General features: G+C 33.3%; 1 protein-coding gene across 46 annotated transcripts in view; it reads left to right on the top strand.

Annotated features, from left to right (window-relative positions):
• Window positions 1-26807, top strand: part of DST (dystonin) — a 612681-nt gene that overhangs the window by 544997 nt on the left and 40877 nt on the right. For all 46 annotated transcript variants that reach the window (XM_056814337.1, XM_056814311.1, XM_056814295.1 and 43 more), the window contains 16 exons: window positions 2721-2840; window positions 3009-3116; window positions 5924-6142; window positions 8437-8640; window positions 10261-10492; window positions 11833-12059; window positions 13379-13501; window positions 13842-13943; window positions 16083-16184; window positions 17904-18077; window positions 18996-19151; window positions 21582-21779; window positions 22121-22249; window positions 23598-23768; window positions 25152-25307; window positions 25491-25697. In XM_056814337.1, coding sequence (XP_056670315.1) covers window positions 2721-2840; window positions 3009-3116; window positions 5924-6142; window positions 8437-8640; window positions 10261-10492; window positions 11833-12059; window positions 13379-13501; window positions 13842-13943; window positions 16083-16184; window positions 17904-18077; window positions 18996-19151; window positions 21582-21779; window positions 22121-22249; window positions 23598-23768; window positions 25152-25307; window positions 25491-25697 — 2628 coding nt within the window. The remainder of the gene's footprint in view (window positions 1-2720; window positions 2841-3008; window positions 3117-5923; window positions 6143-8436; window positions 8641-10260; window positions 10493-11832; window positions 12060-13378; window positions 13502-13841; window positions 13944-16082; window positions 16185-17903; window positions 18078-18995; window positions 19152-21581; window positions 21780-22120; window positions 22250-23597; window positions 23769-25151; window positions 25308-25490; window positions 25698-26807) is intronic.

Genomic DNA, 26807 nt, shown 5'->3' with positions numbered 1-26807 from the left:
CATCTAGAGCTTACTATTCTTAAGACTGAATCTTGACACAGCAACACTAAAATTCATTGAGTGATAATAGCAGTCAGACAAATTTTCTTTTGATTTCTTCAGAAAGAAGTGTTAACTCAGATTTTATATGGAAAGAACTTATGTAGAATTGTGGAATTCCCTGAGAATATATGTAGAATAAAACCATTTGTTATTATACATTAGCCTAAAGAAAATTTAATCCAGAGAAGGCTCATGTTACTATTGGTCAACCTTTTTATCTTGTGCTGCAAGTATGACAGTTTGGTATTCTAGTAATCACTTAATAAGTGGATAATATATTTGGAACTGAAAAGAGATCTTTTAGAAATCTTTTAGTTCAAACTTTTCACCTTGTATATCTCTGAATGTATCATTCAAAGAGTCAATAGAAGAATCCAAATTCAAACTCAAGTCCCTTAAAACCACATATGCTTTCTCCTATACCATCTTGTCTTTATTTAGCTTCTTATTAAAAACATTTCTCGTTTTGTATAGGGGAATCAAGTAAGCAATTTCATTGGAAGCTATTAATAGTAGAATAATTTGTGAGTCATCCTAAAGTAGGATATTTCTGGTGAGTTTCTATGATCTGTTTCAGAGGCTAGATTGTTTCCAGTCATTCCTAATAGTTGTTACTGATTCATTTTATTCCTACATTTATTGACTAAGCCTTATAGGTTTTTTGGGAAGTTAAGAGGAAGACCAGGTCTGTACCACCAAATAGCGCATAATGTATGTAATGAGAGAGAGGCAAGCAGCAATAAATGTAAACATAAAATAAAACAAAAATAAACATTTTAAAACAATTATTTTTAAAGCACGTTTCTTTCATTGGAAATATACTCAGATCTCATAGCTTCAAGTAGCATTATATGCAGATAATTTACAGATTAATGTCTCATATGTTAGCTTTAATTTCAACACTTTCATTTATGGGGAATTCAAGTCTCTGTTAAGACAACCAAGTCTCTTTGTGAATAGTTCTGTGTTAGAGAGCTTTTTTCTGTCTTCTACTTAGCAGAAGTTCTGTTTTCTATTTAACTGAAATCTAGTTCCTATAAATACACTCATTTGTTCATTTTCTACCCCTTGGGCATCAGAGACTGTCTTCATGCTAACCTTCATGGTCTTCTACATTACAGCCCTCTAGGTATTTGAAGACAGCTTTCATATTCTTCCAAGTGTTCTGTATCCCAAGAGAGACATTTTTAGTTCTCACAACTGTTAGTCATGTTACATGGTATCCATATCCTTCTTCCCCATCTCCCCTCTCCAGGTGGCCTTCCTTTGGACCATTAATTGAACAGTTATCCTTTTAAAATGTGATACTCATAACAAGACATAATATCCATGTGTCATCTGATCAGTTTATTGAGTAATAGAACATGATTCTGTTAGGTGTCTAAGATGATATTAGCTCTTTTAGTTGCCATGCCACACTATGCCTGGAGATGGGAGGAATTTGGTTCAAATTTGGCCTCAGACATCCTCAGCTGTGTGACCCTGGGGAAGTCACTTGAATCCATTTTCCTAGACTTTGCCCTTCTGTTTTTTTCTATGACAGAAAGTAAGTGTTTCTTTGTTTTTTTTTTTTAAGAAAAATATGCCTACTTTTGATAGCTTAGAATTTAATCAAGCACCTAAAAGTAGAAAAAAAATTGTTCATCAGGAAAACCTGTTAGGTCCTTAATAGGTGCTAGGCACTGAGAACAAAAAGACAAAAGCATATAGCAATGCTTGCCTTTGAGGAGCTTGTGTTCTCATTAGGGAAACAAATATGTACAGATAAGGCAAATACAAAACATGTTTAGGAAATTTTAAAAACATCAAGCAGATACAGGAGAAATTAAAAGGAGAAGGGATTTTTTTTTTCAAAGAGTGTTTTTCAAAGGAGAACAAGAAAAAAGTTAGGAGATAAACATCATGTGGAAGGAGACATTGAATTTCATTTTTAAAGAAAATCAAGAGATTCCAAAAGGCAGAGGCGAGGAAGATGAGGATTCCAGATTCCAAGAATGGGAGGTTTTGTTTTTCTTGACTTCTCAATGGGTGGTGTAGGAGGTAGAAAGAAGGAGAATTTGGAACTAAACAAAAACAAATCATGGGAGAGAGGCAGAGCCAAGGTATAGAAATAGGAATGTCACGTGTGAAGAATAACAAATCGACCTTTGTATCAACATAAACTACATGGAAGGGAATAAAATATAAGGAGCTAGAAATAAAGGGTGGAATCACATTGTGAGGAGCTTTTTATGTCAAACAGGGAAGTTTACATTTTTATTTTCCCCAGAGGTAGTAACATGGAGCCACCGGAAATTATTGAAAAGGATGGTTGTTATTTTCAGACTAGCAATATAGGAAAATCATCTTGGCTGCTCTGGAGAGGACAGATTAGAATAATCTTAAAACAGGAAGAGTGGTCTATCACAGTTTAGTCAAGAGAGGATAAAGGACTGAACTAAGATGGTGTTTGAATGAAGAGAAAGGAGCATGTGCTCAAGGTAGTGTGGAATCAGAAAATCCCTTTTGCATACATAACTAAAGAAATTGTCAAACATTATTTAACCTCTCAATATGCTTAGAGTCTAATTTTTGCCTTGTATAAATTGAAAGAAATTTTCCTTAAAACATTTAAACAGTAATTATTTTGGTATCATTTAGTGATAACTTGCTGAAGTATTTGTGTCTCTCTAATTTAGTTTGACCAAGCTGCTGATGCTGAATTATCCTGGATTGCAGAAATTGAAAAGAAACTTAGGTCTCTGGGAAATATTAGACTTGAGCAAGACCAGACATCTGCTCAGCTTCAAGTTCAAAAGGTAAAAAATGTATTCTATCATTTTAATTATTGGCCAGTGGTCTTGCAATCTGAAAAATATACTCACTGATTTGATTTTCAAGTTGTTCCAATGCTATTTAGTAGTTTATCTGGCTTGCATTTTTTTACATTATTTATTAATAACTCTTCCCCTTCCTCCCCATACCAGGCATTCACCATGGATATTTTGAGACACAAGGATATTATTGATGAACTTGTTAAATCTGGAGATAAAATCATGAGCACTTGCCATGAAGAGGAGAAACAGTCTATGAAGGTAAACTAAAAATGTTGTATGTAACTTGACTAATAGTATGTTTGAAGCATTCAGCTATACAAATACTTTTCTTATTCTATTACACCACCAACTAAACTCTTTTATGTCTGATGAATAGTATTTTGGGTCAAGCAAATAAACAAGGATTTTAAAAAAAAGTTATAAACCTTTGGACCATCTTTTTTGGAAGCATGGCTTCTTCTTGAAGACTGAGTTTGTGACCATTTCCTTCCTCATTTTTTTAATACTTCAAGGACACTTGAGTATTTTGAGCAAAAGAGTTATCAAAAATTTAGCTTTTCAATAACAAGGAAATGCTTTGTGAGGAACATGCTCATACATTTTCCCTTTAAAAATAATAAAGAGTGGGGCAGCTAGGTGGCTCAATGGATTGAGAGAACTACTTTCAGTGATGGGACACTGTGGATTCAAATTTGACCAATGACTCTTCCTTTTGTGTGATCCTGGGCAAGTCATCAATCCCCACTGTCTAGTCCTTACCATTCTTCTGCCTTGGAACCAAAATACAGTATTTATTCTAAAATGAAAAATAAGGATTTAAAAAAATAAAAATAATGAAGTTTAGACCAAGCTTCATGGGCCCAATCAACTGAATATTAAGAAGACAAAGCCCTTGTCTCTTAGTAACTGCTCTTTTCAAGTTAAAAAAAAAAAGAATTTAAAAATTGGCTTCAAGTGTGTTTAAAACTGACAGTCAGCTAACATAAGATAACATTTGGGTGGTCTGACAAAAATAAGTATTTAAATTTTTCTGGCAGAACAATACAGAAAATTTTAATGAATAAATTTTAAGATGAGACTTTTATTACATTTGCCTTCTCTGGTTAATTTATATAGCAGGATAATATACAGAATTGCTTTCCTACCCAAAACAAAGATTTCACCCTTCCTTTTTATTAGCTATGTACTTAGTTCTTTTAAAATTCAGTTTTGAGTATTTTTTAAAATCTCTCCAAGGAAGGGCTCTTAGCATGTTCTATAATTTCCTCTTGATCAACATTGCTGCCCATTCTGGCACTGGCTCTTCCAAATTGTGTAGCTATAGTCAAATTCCTCATTTTGTGAAATAATAATAACTTGTTCTAGCTACCCCATAGAATTTAGCAAGGTTCAGATGAGGTCAAAAATAAAAATGTAAAATACTTTACAAGGGGTATCATTTTCACTTGTGCAAAACATTGGATATTTGTATTTCTGTGATAAAACTTTAAATAATATTTTATATCTTGACTTTATTTAAAGTATTACATAATGGATAGGGAAACTACCTTAAAGCCAAATTCTAACTGATATATGCTGGCTATCCCTGAGCAAGTGAGTCACTTCAGTGCCTAGTTGTTTAAGCAAATTTCTTAGGCTACATGTTATGAGGGACTTTGAAAGCCAAAAAGAAGGTTTTGTATTTGGTTGTGGAGATGATACGGAGACACTGGGAATTATAGAGTAGTGGTGGGATAAGGGGTAGTGATAATGTGGTCAGACCTGTGCTTTGGGAAAACTATTTTTGGTGACTGGAAGGATGAATTGGAGTGGGGAAAGATGCAAGTCAGGCAGCAAGCACCCACAGACTTTTTGCAATAGACAAGATATAAGATGATGAGGACCTATACCAAAGTGATGGCAGTTATCAGAGGCTGGGAAGGTGTATATTCCAGAGATGTAAAGGTGAAATTGCCAGACCTTAGCAACAGATGGTATATGGAGTGGATGGAGAGAAAGCAAATGAGGAGAAATCAAGAATGACATCAGTGGGACTAGGAGGAATGGTATTAACCTTTAAAGTAAATAGGGAAAGTGATGGTGCTGGAGTTGAAGGTAAAGATAATGAGTTCTTTTTTTGGCAGTTTTGTTTTAAGTTATCTCTTTTGGACATCCATTTAGAGATGTTTGAAAAGCAATTAGAAATGCAGGATTAGATGTTAGCAGAAAGGAATAAGACATATTGATTTGAAAATCATCAGCATAAATTAAATGAAGAAATTGTGTTAGCACATCAGGATATGGAGGTATCTTTAGCAAGTGATAATAAAACACAAAGTTATAGCATACTGAAATGATTTTTCAAGTTTACAGCCTATAGTATGTAGCCCTAGGGGAGATAAGGCATATTCCAGGAGAGAGCATGATGTAATGTTTGCTTTGGGAAATTGATGGAGAGAGAAATTGATTTCACTTAGAAGTAGGATGCTCATCAGAGACCAAACTTCCATTGGTTCTTGAAGGAGAGTTGTAAAAAAAAAAGGATAAAAAGCAGTTAAAGTAATTATTTTTCATTATTATTGTATGGACAAAAGAATGGAGATGTCAAAGGAGAAAGAAGAATGCATGGTTTGGGGAGAGTGGTCAGTTTTGTTGAAAGATGTGACATAGGAAGAGTTGGGGTTGAGTTGAGAATGAGATAAGACTAGAAAAGTAATTTGGGGCCTGATTAGAGTAGATCTTCAAGTCAGGATCAAGCTTCTGCTTTTTAGGCTTGCAAAGCACCTTACCATCTTCCTTAAAAAAGACAAATGTTATATGTGGTGGAAAGCACTGAATTTGGAATCAGAATACCTAGGTCTCTTACTCAATTGTGTGAACTTGGGCAAATAATTTTTTCTCTTTTTTTGGCTTGTATTTTCATCTATAAACCAGGGAGGTTGAACTATATGATGGCTTAAGTGCCTTCTGGCTATAAAATGCAACAATAACAAATTAAATATGAATTCTTCTAAGTTGAAGTAATTGAAGAAAGTCATTATTACTTTAACTCCCTGGCTAATTGACTTAACAATTTTGTTTTCTAGGAAAAATTGGATAAAATATTGAAGAACTATGATGATATCTGCCAAATCAACTCAGAGCGGTACCTTCAACTGGAACAGGCACAATCTCTAGTTAACCAATTTTGGGAAACATATGAAGAACTTTGGCCATGGTTGACAGAAATACAAAGGGTCATAACTCAGCTCCCAGCTCCAGCTCTTGAATATGAAACTTTAAAACAACAGCAAGAAGAGCATCGGGTAAATTTAGTAATAATAATAATAATAACAACAACAATTATATAGTGCCTATTGTGTGCCAGGCACTGTGTTATAAAACTACTATCATATTATATTTTATATATACATAAGATATATAATTATCATCACATAATCATAGTACTTTATAATTATCCTCTCATTTGAGATAATAAAAGAGAATATTACCTTCTCTTTTTAAGAAAGGTTTCATTTTTTTTGGCGGTGTTTCCTTATCCTATATATCCTATGTAATGAGGATATAGATGTTCTTGACTTTAGTGATGATGTATATGCCCATATTTGTCTACTTTCAAGTAATAAATATGTTGAGAGAGCTAGCATCCTCTGGGCCATTTCAATTCAGCCTTTGTTGAATGCAAAATAAATCAAGAATTTTAGTAAAGAGATGAATTTCCATTTTAATGTGTTGATGAAAAAATTCTTATTTATATACTTGTACTTTTATTGTGTACATAATTATTAATTAGGTCCATCTAGCAAAGTCAGTGAAGATTAGAAATGCATGAAAGAGATGATGCACTGGTAGGGCCGTTGATCTTGGAAGGATTTTAAAGGACTATTTTAATGGTTAGATCTCAGTGTCAAAACAAATTCAAAACAAAGAATATTAATGAAAACAAATTTATGGAAAAAGATGAGTAAGATGGATGAAAATAGAGTAGCAGAGTATAAACAGAGGCCCCATTGGGGGGGGTGTCTTTCTTTGTGGCTCATAGAGCTAATAGAAGTATAGAACTTTCTTTGAAGTCTCATGTCCTTGAAGAAGAATATAGCAATATAAAAATGGACATAAACTTATAAATGATGGTTTAATTTACAAGGTAATAAAATGCATTATTTTAAATACATACAAAGCTAAATCATAAAATACATTTCAATCACCTAAATTATAATAACATAAAAGAGTAGGAAGAAGATAGTACTTATGGAAACAGAGCTAGATAATTCATAATCTGTAGAATCTGAACTTCAAATGTTCTGGTGCTATTTCCAGACTGGCATGTACAGTTTTTTAAGATCTATACAATCAGTGCTGCTTTGGATGAGAGTTTTTCTTGAAAAATTAAGCTTACTCTATATTATGTTATAATTTGAAGTTATGACATTAACTTTGTATATTTTTTAAAATGAGCTATATATATAAACAATGTAGATTATTTCTAGATAGAAACTGATTTATTAGAAGTCAGAATTCCTAAAAGTACAGTTTATTGAAAACTGGATACAAATTTTATAAAATTGTTCTCAAAATCTAATAGGGGAGATAGTATACAAAAAATATACAAAGAAGATACATATGTGTGCATGTATATATATGAAATAATAAGTAGGAAATAATCAACAGAGGGAAGGCACTAGAATTGAAAGAGATTGAGAAAGACTCTCAATAGGAGGTGAGATTTTTAGCTAGAACTTGATAGAAGCCAGTTAAATTAGGAGATCTAAATGAAGAGTGGGCACATGCCAGGCATAGGGGATAGCCAGTTAAAATGTTTGGGATAGTGAAATAGAATGCCTTGTTCAAAGCCAGTGACACAGGATTGCAAAGGACTTGGAGTGAACAAGAGAGAGGAGTGGCCAGGGAGGTGAAAATGGTAAGAAGTCTTAAAAAATTGGGCGAGACGTGTTGAGAAGGCATCTTAACCCTGAATAGTGCACTTTGTATTTTATTGTCTAAACTATAAAATACAAATGAAATTCATATAAATCCTTGAGTTATTAAGTTGGAATCAATTTTACTAGGCCTATTTCCTCTTATTTTTTACATTTTAAAAGAATTTTTTAAGAATTCAAAAAGAAATTGATGACTGACTAAAAATGTACGGATAGCTTTGTAAGCAACTCTCCAAATTATCTAAACTAATGAATTTCATTTCAGAATATTCTTAGCATTTATTGTATTACAGACTCATAGGATCATAGGATCTTCCCTGAAATTTTTAAGTGCATCTGTCCTTACAACCTTTAAAAAATGTCAGAGGCTAAAAATTTTAATGTTTTTGGTATGAAGTAGATAACTTGCATTCCTTATGCCCCTGAGCATTTTATTCTACTTCTAAAAAGGGCTTTCCATTGACCAGACTTGTTTAATCTTCATGTTAGGATTGTCATTCCTTGGCTGGGAATTATATGAAACATAATTTGTAAAATGCCTTGTGATGGGAGGATATTTGTTTAGAAATGATTTGCCAGTTGGATGTGTTGGGAGTGCAGACAGCTGTACTGTGGAGGTGTAAGCCTAAGATACTGATAAGTTCTCTGGTTTGTTATAGCAACTGCGAGAGTTGATTGCTGAACACAAGCCTCATATAGATAAGATGAACAAAACTGGGCCCCAGTTACTGGAATTAAGCCCAGGAGAAGGCTTTCTTATCCAAGAGAAATATTTGGCAGCTGATGCTCTTTACAGTCAAATTAAGGAAGATGTCAAAAGGCGAGCTGTGGCCCTGGATGAGGCCATTTCACAGTCTACCCAGGTAACCATTTACATTAGCAATGTCATTGAGTTCCTTTGAATGATAGAGAATGGGAGAACACCTTGCATCGATTGATTAAGTATAAATTGAAATTTATTCTTCTACATCCGTTCCAAATGCCAGTGTCCTTGGAATACAAGTTCCCTTTTACCTCCAACCTTCACATGTTTTTGCTAACTTTCATAGTTAAGAATTATATGGTCATGTCACAATCGTCAAAATATTATTCGCAATATATCTCTTGTAGGGCTTTATGTTGTTCCCCTTGGAGCATTTAATATAACTTTTTAAGAACAGAACTCTTATGTTAGTCAAAATAACAAGAAAGAAGATTTAAATCATTTATGAGAAACATGAGTATGGAAAAAGTGGAATGGGAAAGACTTTATTTATTCTTAAGTATGACACATTTTCAAGCTTGATATATTTGAAAACATTTAAACATTTAATATTATATTTTTATTTTCTCTATAATAGGGAACGGTGATAATATTTTCAATCATTTATGATGTTTTCTTTAACTGAGGGAAATCCCAAACTAATGAAAGATAAAATGTATAGCTCTAATGAATTATATGTGTTTAAAATTGATAAAAGGCATCCTAAATGTTTAATGTAAAAAGTAGCTTTATGGATGACAGAATACCAGAAATAGATTATGAAAAGATCCTATTCCGATTATACATATTTACATAGGGAGGAATTAGCAACTGTATTTCAACCTTCCAAATATATCATTGAACAATTCTTAGCCTTGTCCAAATTAACAAATGCAGAATCATGGGTGTTGTGAGCATCTCTAAAAAAAGATCAAACTTAGCATAAGTAAACAATAAACCTATTAATAAAGTAACACTTATATGATTTGTATGTATCAAAAAATTTTCATGACAGTAAAGCAAACAGGTCAACAAAAATGCCATTTGTATTACTTGTTAATTTCCTTCGCTGATTGTAGAAGAGCTGATACTCGAGTAGAGCTATTATCAAACTCACCTTACTTGAATGAGACTAAGATATAAGTAGGAAATGTTTAACAAAAAAACATAAAAATACAGTACAACATAGTATTAATTTGTGGTTTTCTAAATCTATGTCCTTTAGAGATCCTTTCCTTTTGTATTCTGGTCATCTAATGCTTCTCAGGAGCATAAAATGAAAAAAAGGAAAACATACATCTGATATCTCATTTTGGCATAGAACTTACTCTGCATCTTTTGAAGGCCATTCATAAATTCTGATAGATTTTTAGCATGTGGGAAGGCTTCATGTTCCAGCAACAAAATGAGCATATTATTTAAAGACCCAATTAGCTACGTATGTAGAGGCTTATTTTCAGTGGGTTGACTACTGGATGATAAATTAGTTGGTCATGGCAGCACACACACACACACACACGAATTTTAAATGGACAATCTTTGTGTTAAATCATAACTATAATGATTCCACTCTAGATCCATTATTCTGTGAAATAAGGAGGGTTTGTGTTTTTTTAACTAATCTTTTCTAATTGTGTTTTTGGTCTAAAAGTAAAAAATGAAATTTTTTCAGAGTTGATATTTTCCCCATTCTTTCTCTCCCTTGCACTTAATTTTTTTCCCCTCTTCATTCTTCCAACAGTTTCATGACAAAATAGATCAGACCCTTGAGAGCCTAAAGCGCATTGTTGAACGCTTGAAACAACCACCTCCAATCTCAGCTGAGGTTGAGAAGATTAAAGAACAAATAAGTGAAAATAAGAATGTTTCAGTAGATATGGAAAAACTACAGCCAGTATATGAAACACTCAAAAAGCGTGGAGAGGATATGATTGCTCGTTCTGAGGGTACTGACAAAGATATCTCTGCCAAAGGTACTACTTATTAGTAAAACTTGTTATAGTAAACATAATTTTATAAACAGTTTTCTCTTTGGGTGTCCTGTAGCCTCTAAACACTCAAGAATTCCTATGTTAAAATTGTATTATTCCAAAGTCTAATAAATCCCAAGAATTTCTCTATGTAACAACAGTGTCTAGATTTAGGTAGTGTCCTTACTTGCTTGGTTAAAACATGGTGCTAATGAGGCCAAATCTGAAAATTGATTTCTTTGATAGCCTATATAATATTAGCAAAAATTAACTCAAATTCCATGGCCATAGCCTTTACATATAATCAATTATATGTTTTGTAAATATTTGCTTTTGGGCAAAAGAAAGAGAATGTGATGTAGGTCACCTGAAATCCAAAACCACATACCACTTTACCTTTTGGAGAATACATAGTATCAGCAAGATCAAAAAATAAATAGCATCTTTTTATAACATGGTAAAGAGTAGGATATATAAAACAAATGACTGACTTCTATATAGCTAAATGTGGTATAGTTCCAAATAAATGTAGTGGCTTCATCCTACACAGATATAAGCTTGGATGTATAGTTGCCCCATAAGTAGTTTGCCTTTTCATTTTGATGTACTTTAGTCTTCTCCCTGGCACTTTAACCAAACTGATCTTCTTGCTGCTGTTCTCATAAAACATTCCATTCTCCCTCTGCCTTTGCATATGTCATCTTCCATTATTGGATTGCACTCATTTATCTGACTCTTAGAATGATTACTTTTCTTCAAAGCTCAGCTTATCATGTACCACCTTCTCTCTAGTAATGCCTTTCCCCTAAAATGCTTTTATTTCCTATATTACAAGATGTGTTTATTTCATATATGCCTGCATGTTAGTGTTATCTATTCTTATGGAATATATATTCCCTGAGGGCTAGATTGTTTTCATATTCCCAGTGCCTAGCTTAGTTTCTGGAATGTCATAGGCACTCAATAAATGCTTATAGGTTCAGCTAGAGAAGCCTCAATCTAGACAAGTAGCAATAATACTATGGAGATAACATTAGTTCCACAGGGTTTTTGATTCATTGGATCATTGTGTAATAGAAAGTGGCAACTTTGTTGAACCAATTTGATTCAAATTCCTGGGCTTTTTCTGATTCTAGACAAGGTTTGGAAACATTCAAAAGAGTGCAATAATTAATTAATTTGCCACATTTTCCTTTCATTGTGTGCTTAAGTAATATTTCTATGGAGTTAATTTTTTTCAACATTTAGAAAGGGAAATGTATTGCTTTTGATAACGTCCCTCTAATGTTAATTCTTAAGAATTTCTAGCTTATATCTTCAACTAAAGTATTTTTCTTTTATAGCTGTACAGGATAAACTTGATCAAATGGTAACAATATGGGAGAGCATACACACTTTGGCAGAGGAACGGGAGGCTAAACTGCTGGATGTGATGGAACTAGCAGAAAAATTCTGGTGTGATCACATGTCACTAGTAGTTACAACCAAAGATACCCAAGATTTCATCCGAGAACTGGAAGCACCTGGCATTGACCCCTCAGTGGTGAAACAGCAGCAAGAAGCAGCAGAGGTAAAGTAGGAAGAGTTTGGAGGATTGAGTTTACATATGTACACCTGAGAATTAAAATTACATGACCAATAAGTTAATCTGGTTAATACTTATAATCATTATGATAGGTCAAGATTTGATATTGATCTTAGAATGATTTCTATCACCAACAATTTCATGTTCAGGAAATGAATTATATGTTTTGTTATGAAAATATAACATATCCAAGATGCTGACTTTTTGTTCTTTTTCTTACTATGAAGCACTGTTTTTGTAGATTTGTTTTTCATTTATTTAAATACTAATTGAAGCAGTTTATATTTAATAGGTTTGTTACCTTTACAAGAAAAAATCTTCAGCTATGTAATCCAATAGTATAGTTACATTGTTTTTTGAATTCTGAGCTACTAAATCCTCTATGCAGATGTAAAACTTATACCTTCTCAAAATCCTATGTCCTTTGCATCCTTCCCTCCCTCTGATTGGAGAGGTTGGAGGCTAGAAAACATAAAGCTTCTCCCTAGATCCTCTATTTAAGGAAAAGACCCAGGACAGACACTTCATAATTTTCTCCCTGGCTCAGGACTTTATCTACCTCCCATATGTTTCCTCTTTTTTTTTTTTCTTCCATACCCCTCTAATTCATCTTGCTTTTCAGTTTTTTATGTGTTATGTTGGGAGCTTCTGTAGGTCAGGGACTTTCTTTTCACATCTTTTTTTTTTGCGTACCCACATTTAGCACAGTGCCGGAACATAGTTAAGCACTTAATGTGTTTATTGCCAGATTGACTGACAGTTATCTAAAGATTGTTCACACAAAGTCACACTGCTAGGAAGTGTCTCAGACAAGATTTGAAACCAGAACCTCCATCTCTAGCCCTGGCTCCCAATTCACTAAGCCACCTTGCTGCCCCAGCTCATAATCATTTTATACCAGAACTCACATCACAACTGCCATTTACTTCTAATGGGTCTCATTCCTCTGGTTAAAACCATTCCAAGTTCCCTCTGTTTCAAGACTACATCCAACTCCCCTTGCTAATGCTCTCACTTATCCAGGGTTCATGTTTTCTTGCGATGTTTCTTTGTGTACATGCTTTTGAGTGATCAAGGCCTTCTCATACTATTTCTATCCAACCAGATTCCATTTTGGGGTAGTACTCTCAACAAGTTTATGTGCTGTGAGGTTTTCCTCACATAGAATCAATTTATGTTGACTTCATCTTAAGTCTTTTAATAAATGCCCTTATTTATGTTAAACTACATTGGAAAACTGTCTTTTTTCCTAGCTATCTTAAGCAATGCCTTGCATGAAAATGGTTTCAAATTTTTCTTTCTAGGTGATAAGAGAAGAAATAGATGGATTGCAAGAAGAGCTTGATATGGTTGTGAACCTTGGTTCTGAGCTCATAGCTGCCTGTGGAGAACCTGACAAACCTATTGTTAACAAAAGTATAGATGAGGTATGTACAATTGGCGTGGCACCAGACTACTTTTTGAATGTATGCTAAAACATCTATGGATGAAATAGTGCTAATTGGAGATATCGATGTTTTGACAAAAACCATTTTAACCTTTATTTTATTATTTTTTAGTGAATAAAATTTTATTAAGTAATTTTTGGTTTATTTTTATTTTTTGAAAGTTTTTATTTAATTAATTTTGAAGATTTTTCCATGGTTATGTGATTCATGTTCTTTCCCGACCCTCTCCCATAGCCAACGTTCAATTCCACTGGGTTTTACATGTGTCATTGATCATTTCCTATTTCCATATTATTGATATTTAACCTTTATTTTATAGTTGAATTCATCCTGGGATTCTCTAAACAAAGCATGGAAGGACCGGGTGGACAGGCTGGATGATGCAATGCAGACTGCTGTGCAGTACCAAGATGGACTTCAGGTAAAGTGATTGGAGCACATCTGCTAAGCCTCCATGGTTGGGAATCCAATTTGTTTATTCTGCAAATTATTAGGCTGAAATAAGATGTGTGTGTGTGTGTGTGTGTGTGTGTGTGTGTGTGTTTCTGTCTGTTTGTCTGTCTGAAAAGTTAACTGTGCTTGTCTCTTTTGCACCCATTTTCTGTCTTCGAACAACTATTTTCTGACAACTCACATACCAAATTCAGTTTATGTTATGACAAAAACAACTATGTACTTACAAAATTGAACTTATTAACAGGACAGGTTTTTTTCAAAACCATCTTTTAAATGCCTTCTTACTGTGTGGTCTTTGAATGTGTAATATAACATCAGACAACAGACTCAGAAGTTAATCATATAATTTTGGGTTTAACTTGTACAAAATAAAATGCAATGAAGTCATTATATGATATCTAAATAAATAATAATGTAAAATTAAATTGCAGGTCAGGAAATATGGTGTAGAAAGTAGTGTTCTTGTGCACTGAAATCTATTTTCTTCAGTTATTTAAAATCTAAGCTTGTTAGAGTCTTGTATTTTTAATAAGTAAAGTTCTCTTTCCTATAGGGACTGAGCTTTTGAATTAGATCCTTGGTTTCTTTTGTTTAGGGAACTCCCAGTAAGGAAACTCCCTCTAGTTATTTAGACTGCTACCTGTTTTGCAACATGGTCTTAAAAAAGTATCCTGGATTATTGAGAAGTTAATTGGCTTGTCCAGGATTATACAGCCAGTATGTTGTCAAAGATGGGACTTGAATCCAGGTCTTCTTTTTATAAACACTTCTAAGCACATCCTTATTTCAAAAGTTTCCCATATATCTTTTCTTAAATATTTATTTGTTGTTAGTTACATCACAATTTCCAGATCTGTCCCTTCCTCCCTCCATCTCTCCCACCCCTGAACTTAGAGGGACATAATTTGAAAAAATGCATATATAAATGATGTCATTTCTCTGAAGTTGAATATTCATGCTTTCAAATGAGAGAATAAAATTTGGAAGCTCTTATTATAGGAATATTATTTGAAACATTAATTTTAATTGGGAATTGGGAAAACATTGAGAGGCAGAAAAGGAGCAGTTTGACAAGTAAAAAGAAAACTGAAAGATTGTGGTGTAAAGTCAGCAATGTAAAATTACAGAAATGTCAAGAACAATGGCAACTAAAATTGTATTTGATGTTTAGAGAAGCGATAGTGATCTTTGAGAAGAAAATTTTAGTAATATAATAGAGTAAAAAATCAGATTACAAAGGTTTGCAATAGAAAAAAGAGACCTTAGATATTGACAACATTTCTCAAGATATTTAGGAGTAAAGGGAAATGGCATCACAGCTAGTGAGATTAGAGGAGTCAAAAAAAAATAGTAACTGTAGCATCAATTTTAGGCATATGGAACAAAGTCCATCAAAGACTAATGTAGATTGTTGCCAACTTTGTTCTTTTATTCTTAATTCAGCACTCATAATGGCACATGGATTCATGCAGTGTTTATATATGAGTGAGAAACAACAAAAAAAAGAGGGTGTGTGCTATTTGTTGCAGTTTAAATGCTTTTAATACTGTTGGTTTATATGTGTTGGATTTTGACATTAATCCCAAATAATAAATGTGAGCTGTAACTGTGACAGAGCTTGTTTTTTTTTTCTTATTGTTGATTGGACTCTTCAGTAAAACTTTTGCCTATGACTGACTCACTTGAAAAATGTCTTATTCAGATATCTGTTGATTTTAAAAGTTGCACGTAAAGCATATTTCAATAGGCTACTTGAAACAGACAAATGGGAGCTAGAATGCACATATTTCTCCTTTTTTTCTTGTTGGATTCTGGGAATCTGTTTAGTAAAAAACTTCTATTTAAAATGATACACAATGTGGATGCAGAGTTGCCAGTTCCCTCCATCTCACCATTTTTAGCCATAATTTGTCACTTAAATATATTAATATATTGATTAAAAATAATTTTAAATAAAACACAAACTTATAGAGCTTATATTTCAATTAGTAATCTTTATAGAACTATGATTAAACTTCTTAATAATGAATAATTAATGGTATTAACTCAGTGTTGTAGCAGTTTCCCATGTACCATAACAATGTATGTGTATTGTATTTTTCAGGCAATATTTGACTGGGTAGATATAGCTGGTGGTAAATTGGCTTCAATGTCACCCATTGGAACTGATCTGGAAACTGTGAAACAACAGATTGATGAACTTAAGGTATGACTTAAGTCTATATAGCTTAGCAAAGGATATTTTGCATTTTAAAACTTTGTCTACCAGGGACATGCTAGAACAAATTCAAACTGGCTCATGGGAATCAATTGTTAAAATTTCACTATGACTATATAAGCTCAGAAATCAGTAAATGATACAAATCAAGGTTTGATTTGTTTTATTGGCTGACTAGATTTGTGAAGGTCAGGGGGAAAATAAGTTTGTTTTTATATCTTTTTTGGGATTAAGTTTAAAGATGTGTTGTGCAAATGTGTGAACTTCTCCTCCCTACCCCAAGAAGAAATGCTTAAAACATTACCAGCATGCTCCTGACTTTACCCTAAATTTCTATAAAATCAATTTCTTTCAGTCACTCGATTTATTAGTAGCTGGACTTGGGAAAGCAGGGTTCTAAAGCACCTTAGAACAGTATGCTTCTCCCCCCAAAATGATTATTCTTCCTTGACTGTTGTCTCTTTAGATTTAGATTTCCACTTGAGAGGTTGACTGAGCAGCTTCTGCTGAAGCTTTTCAATTGCTTTTTCTCACAACTTAGTTTAAGAAAGAGTTGACCTCCCATTCAATCTTTGGTCCTCACATATATTCAACACCAATTTTCAGTGAAATCCAAAGAATCTCAGTGATAGATTATCTCTAAAATGACCATGTTCAAGCATGGAAATATGCCACAAAAGGATTTATGATTGCAAAATTTGAATTTTCTGGTTCCATTTTAAGTGAAATTGTTTAAATTCATATGCTTTATTTGGTGATATGCTAAGTGGATGATTTATTTTTCAGTAACAATTAAGTGCATATAAGGAAGATCACTTTCATGGATGATTTATAGGTTTGTAATTTGTTTCCTGCTGGATTAGGGAGAATATATAGGTATGGTCATCCACTAATTTATTGTAGTTGCTTTTTTCTCTAAACTTTTTAAACTAACAGGACAATAAAATAAATTACCAAGAAAATATTTCCTTTAAATAGCCAACATTTTGCTAACTTGATGGCTAAAAAAACTTAAAATTAGTAACACATCACTATTAAAATCCCTTAGATGTTTCCTGAACACAGAGCTAAGTGAAATAAAATTATAATATGCCATTCTTGAAAGGATGATACAGAAAAATATGTGAATAAATTTATTTGAGAATACCATATCTCCAAAAGGCACATGAAAATATCAATAAAAACCAGTTTCATTTCTATAATGGGAGAAGTTAAATTGGGGCAAACTTCTACTTTCCCAGAGGAAATTCTCTATTAGCTCCATATGCCAAAGGTAGCTCAATTTCTTGTCTGGAGCATCCCTAATGTCACATCCTAGTCTTAAAACACTTTTTTTCAATATGTGTAATTGGACCTAGTAGAAAATATGTAGAGTCTAGAAATAACCTCACTTGTTAAAGAACACTAAAATGTTGAAATAGGGAATAAAAACATTCAAGCCGTTATAAGAAAATTATAGGGCGAGGAGGAAAAAATGGATAGATCTTTTCAATCTGAAATTTTTTTCATGAATATTGGAATGTTTTTCCTTACCATCTCTTATGAAAGAGATGAAAAGAACATGTATGCACAAAGAATATATGACCTACAGGGGTAATTTGGTTTGCTATTCTTTTTAATTCTTTTCTTTTTAAAACTTGTTATTGTACAGGGTACAATAAAGTTATTTTCTTTTATATGTCTATTTCTATATTGTTTTTATAATAGCAATTTAAATCAGAGGCCTATCAGCAGCAAATTGAAATGGAAAGACTAAACCATCAAGCAGATCTCTTACTGAAGAAAGTTACAGAAGAGAGTGATAAACACACTGTCCAAGATCCCTTGTCAGAACTCAAATTGATTTGGGACAGCTTAGATGAGCGTATTATCAACAGACAGGTAAATAAAAAGGCATTTTTTGTGTATGTGTGTCTCTCAAACTGGGAATGTTTGATACTCTTTTCTTTGGTTGTAACAGGTTTTATTATGTTCAGACCAAGAGAGATAATAGGAATAGGTTTTGTCTAGAGGGAGTCCTCCCCTTCTGCATCTTGGCCTCTTTCCCAAGCATATTTGATGAATTTCACTTTGCCATATTTAAGGAAAATTTGGATGACAACTGAACAGGATGGATTTCTATCTCCATCATTGGTGGAAATATCCACAATGATGATAAAACAAATCTAAATATAGAAACATACTAGTTTTTAATTTTCTCTTGCCTAGATCTTTTTTTAAAAAAACATTTAAATATGAAATGCCTTGATGTTGACATGATTATGCCTCTCTACCACTGTTGTTTCATTTAAACTGTAAGTACCTAAGTAACAACTATTTCCAGCTAAGAGAAATGATATGCAGAAATTTAAATTGAGTATATAAAATATTTTTAATATTCAAACTATCTCCATAGATTTACCTATGGCTCATACAAAGGTGCCAATAATTATTGGCTTTTATTATAGAAACAAGTATTAGAAGCAGCTAGGTGACGAAGTGGCTAGAGGACTGGTCCTAGAGTTAAGAAAACCTGAGTTCAAACTGAGCTTCGGATACCTATTAGCTCTTTAACCTAGGCCAAGCCACTTATCCACTCTCTGCTTCAATTTTTTCAACTGTAAAATGAATGTAATACTAGTAGCTTTACTAGCAGCCACTTTGCAGGGTTGCTTTGGGGCTCAAATGAGATATTTGTTAAGTCCTTAGTATAGTGCTACTTAAATTCTAGTTTGCCCGTTATCTCTAAGTTGAAAATAATTGTTTTCTAATATATATCAATTATAAAGAATCATCATATTTTATCTTTTTTCTCTAAAGCATAAACTTGAAGGTGCTCTTTTAGCTCTGGGACAGTTCCAACATGCTCTGGATGAGTTAGTGACATGGCTGACACATACTGAGGATTTGCTAAATGAACAGAAACCTGTTAGTGGAGATCCCAAAGCCATTGAAATTGAACTTGCCAAACATCATGTAAGTAAATGCTTTTAGCTAATTGGTACTTATTTTTAATGATTATTTAGAAGCTTCATATGCTGATTTCAGCACAAATTAAAGGAATACTGTCATGAAGAAATATGTACATGAATATTCATTGCATTTATATGAGTTTTCTTCTCATTTTTCTTTATTTAAATAGAGGATGAGTGGCAGTTTTTATATTGATATAAAAAGTCAAGTAATTTAATTTCTCTTTATGTAACCTATAATTGTTTTTTCTTCCCTGTGAGTCACTGTAAGTTAAAAGGAAAACAAAAAAGGTTCCTTAACCCCAGTTAGATGGCTCCTGATATCCACCACTCTCCTAGATTTTCATGCTTGGATGAAGTGCTAAATCCTCAGATATGTGTCCTGAATTCTTTCCTTTGGGAAAATGAATTTGGCTATTCAATAGAACAGCTTTTCTCCCCATTTATTAGAATTACTAATATTTATTTGGCTTCTAGCACTTTCAGACATTTTGATACATGGATCAGCAAATATCTATATGGACAAATGCTGTACCATTTCCAAATTATCTCAGAAATCTGCTGTTCTTCCCTTAAAACTTCCTTTTCTTTTCTTCCTCCAGGTGTGTATTGTCTGACATAAGACAATGAAAGGATCTTTTTTTTAGTCATTGCCAACTCTTGATTCCATGGACATAGGATAGGGTACAATGATCTCTTACTGAAAGTGGAGGAAAGTTTAAGGTTTTGGCTTTTGCCAAAAGTCCCAGTAATCTTTCTGGGCACCCAGACTTTAACAACTTTGTATTTACTCTTTTTTTTTTTAAACCCTTACCTTCCATCTTGGAAGGCAGAAGAGTGGTAAGGGCTTGGCAATGGGGGTCAAGTGACTTGCCCAGGGTCACACAGCTGGGAAGTGTCTGAGGTCAGATTTGAACCTAGGACCTCCTGTCTCTGGGCCTGGCTCTCAATCCACTGAGCTACCCAGCTGCCCCCTGTATTTACTCTTGAAACCTTCTTAGTAGTAAAAATAGCTTTCTCTTTTAAATGGTGTTATGCTTGCGATTTACCTCTTGATAAATACTTCATTTGTCCTATTAAGACTACCCAGTCCTTAGTTTTTTACTGTGTTAAAAGAAAAAAGTTACCATCATTTACACAGCAAGTGGGTTTTTTAAAATATAAATGTCATATAGTAGAGAAAATACTAAATTTTGAAATGCCCAACTTATTACCTTTCTGTTCCAAAAAGTAAAGAGATGTCCAAGAAGACAATATTAAAGCAATAATCAGATTTTTGAAAGGGAGATCATGATTATTACAAGTTAGCATGGTTTAATCATAGATATGCCATGCCATAATAAGCTCATTTAAAAAAAATAAAATAACCACATAGTCAGGGGCATACTGGAGAAATGGTATAATGAGATTCTGGAGTGGTATATGACAAGGTTACTCATGGTTTTGAACCAGATGGAAAAATATTTACTGAATAATGGTTAGGTGCATTAAGAACTTGAATGATCAAACACAAAAGTCATTAAAAGGGACTTAATTTATAGGGCATCATCTAGGGAAGTAGTCCTCATCAGCTGTCCCCAGCACTTTACTATTCAGTATTTTATCAGTGGCTTGGATGACTTGCTTGAAATAATCTGTGGTAGATTTATAGATGATATGAAGTAGACAATGAGTGCTAACTCCTTACTCCTATCTAATGAATACAATCTTTCTTGCAAAAGGAACCTCTTTATATATGAACCTTTGGTACCATCCACTCCTATTTTCCTCAATAGATTGCCTTCATTTTCTCTCTCGCTCTCTCTTTCACACACACACACACACACACACACACACACACACACACACACAGGTGACACTAATTTTAGATTCTTGAATTCCTGGGTTAAGACTTGAATGTTAGCATGGATCCAATTAATGGCACCTACTGCAAAGGGTTGTTTAAAAGGATCAAGTGATAAATAAGAGTAAAGCACTTAGCACAGTGTTTGGCACATAGCAAGAACTATATAAATGTGAGTTGTTATTATTATCATTATTATTAGCAAATAAACTGGTGAATCTAAGGTAGAAGAAATAATATTCTGTCCTGTTCTACAAACTTTCATTGGGTGTGTGATAATTATCAAGTTGGAAAAATTGTTTCAGATGATCATTTTTGTGAGGGATAGTTACTAAATATGTGTGTATATGTATATCTATAATTACTAAATATGTGTGTGTATGTATATATATATATATATCACACAGTTGTAGCCTTAAAGAAAAATCACAACCAGCTATGTATTTTTAATGTTAATAACTATTCAAAATTTGGTTGATATATATATGATATATATATATATATATATATATGTCCCTCTTAGAAGTAAATTTAAAGGAATGGTAAGGAATGGAACTGACAGACACTTTGGTATCATTTTAATATTTGAAGGTGCTCCAAAATGATGTGTTAGCTCATCAGTCTACAGTGGAAGCTGTTAAGAAAGCAGGAAATGACCTAATTGAATCAAGTGCAGGAGAAGAAGCAAGCAATCTCCAGACCAAGCTAGAGATTGTAAATCAACGCTGGCAAAATGTATTTGAAAAAACACAACAAAGGAAAAAACTGCTGGATAGTGCTTTGCACCTGGTGAGCAAGTGGGGGAAGATGATTAGATACTTAAGCATGCACATTCAAAACCAAAAATAGCTTGGGGTAGGTAGTTAAAGTTGTTTTCAAACTCCTATTGAGCAGAATTTTCTTGCTCTTTGTCATGCAGCATTGAACATTGGGAAGACAGATTCCTATTTCTGGTCCCAGGACTCTGTTTTGCCTCTTCCAAATATGACTAGTGAAGGAAAATTTGTGAGGCTTTGACATTTCTAATAGCAGAGACTTAGAGACTGGGATTACTTAAGCATTGTCTTCAATTTTCATTAGAAAATGATTACCTCGGAAACCTAAAGACTAAATAGCTCATTTGAATTTAGGCACAAGGGTTCCATGGAGAAGTTGAAGATTTATATCAGTGGCTGACTGACACTGAACGTCACTTGTTGGCATCAAAACCTGTTGGAGGTTTGCCAGAAACAGCTCGGGAACAGCTTAATACCCATCTGGTAAGTTCATCGTTTTGAAAAGCTCTGTAGTTAGCCTAGGATTAGGAGATTAACTTTTGCAGGCACTTTGGTAATTGAAAATTGTTTACAATGCACAAGAAAGTTTATAAAATGTTAAAAAATTTATAGCAAAAACAGTCATTCAACTTGTGAAAATGCACAATTAGCTAATTATTTGTCTGAAGATTAACACAGTTGCTATATTTGTGAAAAGATAGTCTATGTACATAAAATGATAATTCATCAATGAGTTTGACTTTTAGCAACTGGGAAATTGAAATCTTTAGATTCTAGTCCAATTTCCCCCATTATGGATTAATTTTTTTTATAAATAATATGAATATTGTATGACCATATTATGTCAGGTGAACAAACAGTGCAAAGAAGTGCCCACATTGCCCATTTAACACTCTTTTCCTGGTATACAATTGTCATTGTTTTTTGGACAACATGTCCCCAATAGGCTAAATGAAAAAGGAAATGATCTGTGTTTTTATAATAAGCTTCATGCCAAAGACCATTATGAAGGGCTCTTGCTTATTCATAAACACAGAGCATGGCACCTCTGTCCTACCTCCTTTCATGTTTCCATGTTCTGAGGGAAATTATGACAGTGTTTGTGAATGGGATGGCTCAATTTTTGCTAAGAAGTGGATTTCTAATAGAGCATTTCATTCACTGACATTTCCATTATATATCTTTACCAAATGACAGTTTGGTAGTGTGGGAACAGCACTGGATTTGGTACCAGATAACTGGATGCAAATTCTGACTCTTCTGCTTACTACCTTTTAGTAGACAAGACAAGACTTTTAACCTTTTCGGACCTTATTGGATAACTGATTACTTTCCAGAAACCTGAGATCCTTGGTTTAAAGTTCACAGAATCGTTTTATCCTTCCTATAATGCCTAACTATTTGTTGGAAGGATTTGAATAGCCATGCTTCTTCTCATGATTTTTATGTGTAAGAAACTATTTTACATTGGTGGAAAGTGTCCATATGATGAGTCTTCATATGCCAATGAAATCTCAGGTCAAGTTAAAAAAGAAACATGCAAATAAACAAATCTGATTTGTGAGTGGCTTCTTGGTCTTATTTTGCAGTAACCAAATGAAAACATAAATCTCACAAATGGAAGTTAGAAACCTAGAATATATTATATGTCGAATGGGAAATAGATTTTTCTATTAATAAGGACCTATGGAAGGGTGTACATCTGGATAGGAACTATACCCCATGTAGAGATTGTGATTCAGAGCTCTGGATTGATGACCGGTGGTGGGGTGGATAGAACTCTTGAATTTGGTTCTTTACAATACTGTTTTTTTTAAATATCTTAATTTAGGAACTCTGTGATGCCTTTGAAGTTAAAGAAGAAACATATAAATGCCTCATGAAAAAAGGCCAGCAGATGCTTACAAGATGCCCAGAGTCTGCAGATACAAATGTTGACCAAGACATAAATAACTTGAAAGAAAAATGGGAATCTGTAGAAGCCAAACTTGGTGAAAGAAAAGTATGTGCATTAGTCAAAATCAAAGATAATACTTTTTACCAGTTATCTTTCCTGCATATGAATTATTTTCTATGTACATATATCTTAGGAATCTGAGAGCTTTAAATTTTTGATACTTGTAAATATATTAGGATACAATTAAACTTCAGAGGTCTAAAGGGTTAGTGGAATAAAATTCTATCTCACATAAGACAATAATCAGTAAAATGGAATAATTATGTTTGGATTCATCTTCATGACTTGTCAGTAGATGTTTTCAATTATAGAATGATGAGCCACTTTGAAGGAATAAATGAAGAGGCATTTATTAAGCACTTATAATGTCTACTGGGCTAAATCTCAGATACAAATAGGAAACCTTTGACAGACTTTTCTGAGAAGGAGCTTATATTCTAATTATGGAAGACAAACACATAAAGGAGTATTCACTTGCAGGGAAAAATGCAAAAGATTGTTGGTCCATAAGAGAGGGATATAATGATAAGACCCAGGACTCCTTGGGATGCACCAGCATACTGCTTAGATGCTTTTAACATTATGAGTTTTAGCAGGAGGGCAAATGGTAAGACCTGGTGGGCTAGAGGCAGTAGTGAAAGGGCAGATGCTGAAGAAAATTATTATAGGATTTGAGCTTAGTCAGAACCATATGGAAGTTTAAGAAAATATCAGATAATCTACATAAAAGTAAAGCACTTGGAGCAGCTAGGTGACTTGGTGGATAGACACAGGCCCAGAGCCTGGGTTCAAATTTGGCTAGCTGTGTAACCCTGAGCAAGTCACTAAATCTCCATTGCTTAACTCCTACTGCCTTCAAACAATTGCACAGTATTGATCCTAAGAGTAGATTCTAAGGTAGGAGTTAAAAAAAAGAAGCACTAAAAAAAAATCAAATAAGGGATTCTAAGTAAAGAGAATATAAAAATCATGTTAAATTATGATTACTTTCCCAATCTTTTTGTTCTAATTTGAAACTGCTACAATGAGTAAGAATTGTTGATGGTGCTACTTTAAGATAAGAAAAATGTTAGAAATGAAGGATAATACAAAATGTTTGCCAATTAAGTGACCAGATGTATTGAATGTTTTCTTATATATTATTTTTTGGTATGTAATAGTGGCAATATCATTAAAAACTTGCTATTTTAATAGTTCAGTTGTCATAGCAGAAGATAGTATACTGAAATGTGATGGTCTTTGACTATAATTCTCAATTTTTTTCTTATGTTTTCACTGCTTATTTATTGCATTTAGAAAAGAATGAATGCAAATCATTTGCTTAGAAAGTAGGGAGGCTGAGGAAGACTACCCTAGAATGTCCAAACTGAAAAAAGAACCTCTAAAATAGCATAGGAACTAAATCTTTTTATTTTTTTTTAAAAACAGGCTAAACTAGAGGATGCCCTTAATTTGGCTCTAGAGTTTCACAATTCTCTTCAGGACTTCATCAACTGGCTTACCCAGGCTGAACAAACATTGAATGTAGCTTCTCGGCCAAGTCTTATCTTAGAAACTGTCTTGTTTCAAATTGATGAACATAAGGTATGTAGTGAATCAGAGGTTTCGCTGCCAGAGACATGTATTTTGAGTTTTAGGAACAATTTTTTTAAATTTCTTTGACTATAGGTTGTAGTCTTTACTTCATAAAGTGTATAATGGTATAGTTTTCATAGTTGTATGTTTTGAAAATAAACTGATTTATATATGATACTTTTCTCTGGAAAGGTGTTTGCCAATGAAGTAAATTCTCATCGGGATCAGGTCATAGAGCTGGACAAAAATGGAACCCATTTAAAATATTTTAGCCAAAAACAAGATGTTGTTATTATTAAAAATCTCCTGATTAGTGTACAAAGTCGATGGGAAAAAGTTGTCCAGCGATTAGTGGAAAGAGGACGAGCTCTGGATGAAGCACGGAAAAGAGCCAAGCAGGTAATTAATTCAGTAGCTTGTATAAAATTGTCAATTTAGCAGTAACTCATACCTAACTGTTAAAAATTCATTGTGTTATTAAAATCATTTGTTGCAGGATGAAAGAGAGATAACAAATCATTGTTATGAGCCAAGGAAGTTATTTCTTTAGTTAAAGAACAGTGCCCTAACTACTGACATCTTTATGGAATAATCTGAAAAGGAACGCTTATAGTCTATCTCTAAAAGTATTAACATCATTGCTATAGTCAAAGCTTTATGTTTTTTGTTTGTGTAAGGTTTTTTCTCCTTCATCTCTGTACTCATGACCTTCTTAAAATATGTAATTATGTGGCTACATTCTGTTAATGTAATAAAGACGAAAGTTATGCAAAGAGATGGACATATTTTCTTCAAGATAGTCCTTTCCGGACTAGTCAGTATATCTAATGATTTACCTAAAGATTTTTCTTCTCTCTGAATTTTGTTGGAAGTCCTATCTCTATCTGTTTACCAGATCCATATTTTTCCTTTGGCATTATAAGCCTTTGATGGACTGTTTTAATCCTTAAAGTTAAACTTTATCCTTGGTTATATTTTTCTGTTTAAGAGGCAAGGCTAACATTTATTCCCCTTTAGATATTGAAAAAAGTCAAGGCATATTCCTTATTGCATGTTTCTTTTATTATCTTTCCCAATCTATATTATTTCTCTTCATAAGAGAAAATAACTAGTTTCTTATCATCTAATAAGAAGAAAGAAAAATGCACCCTTCATTGGTTGGTTGAGGGAAAGAATTTATTCTTTCTTGGGGCATTCTCTAGTGTGGAGACTGAATTATAGAATTGCCACTGTTGTATTTTATGGTCCCTACTCAGTCACTTTTCTTATATGTCTATGGATCCTTTGAGTACTGTCCTCTAATCTAGTCTTGAGGGAGTAGGCTATGTTGGCCTATGCATGAAACTTAAATAATACAAAGTAAGAATACCTAAAACTAGTACCATTCTACCTTAATAAATAAACATAGTAGAATTTGGTGTAGAATACAACATTTTTTTTATCATAGATATTTCACCAGTTTGATTACTTGCCTTATGAATATCTCTTACACAGAGCTGGTTATACTAG

The sequence above is a fragment of the Monodelphis domestica genome, chromosome 2 (assembly GCF_027887165.1).
Source record: "Monodelphis domestica isolate mMonDom1 chromosome 2, mMonDom1.pri, whole genome shotgun sequence".
NCBI lineage: Eukaryota > Metazoa > Chordata > Mammalia > Didelphimorphia > Didelphidae > Monodelphis > Monodelphis domestica.
Note: the sequence above shows the minus strand (reverse complement) of the source record. Positions and strands in the feature narration are given on the sequence as shown.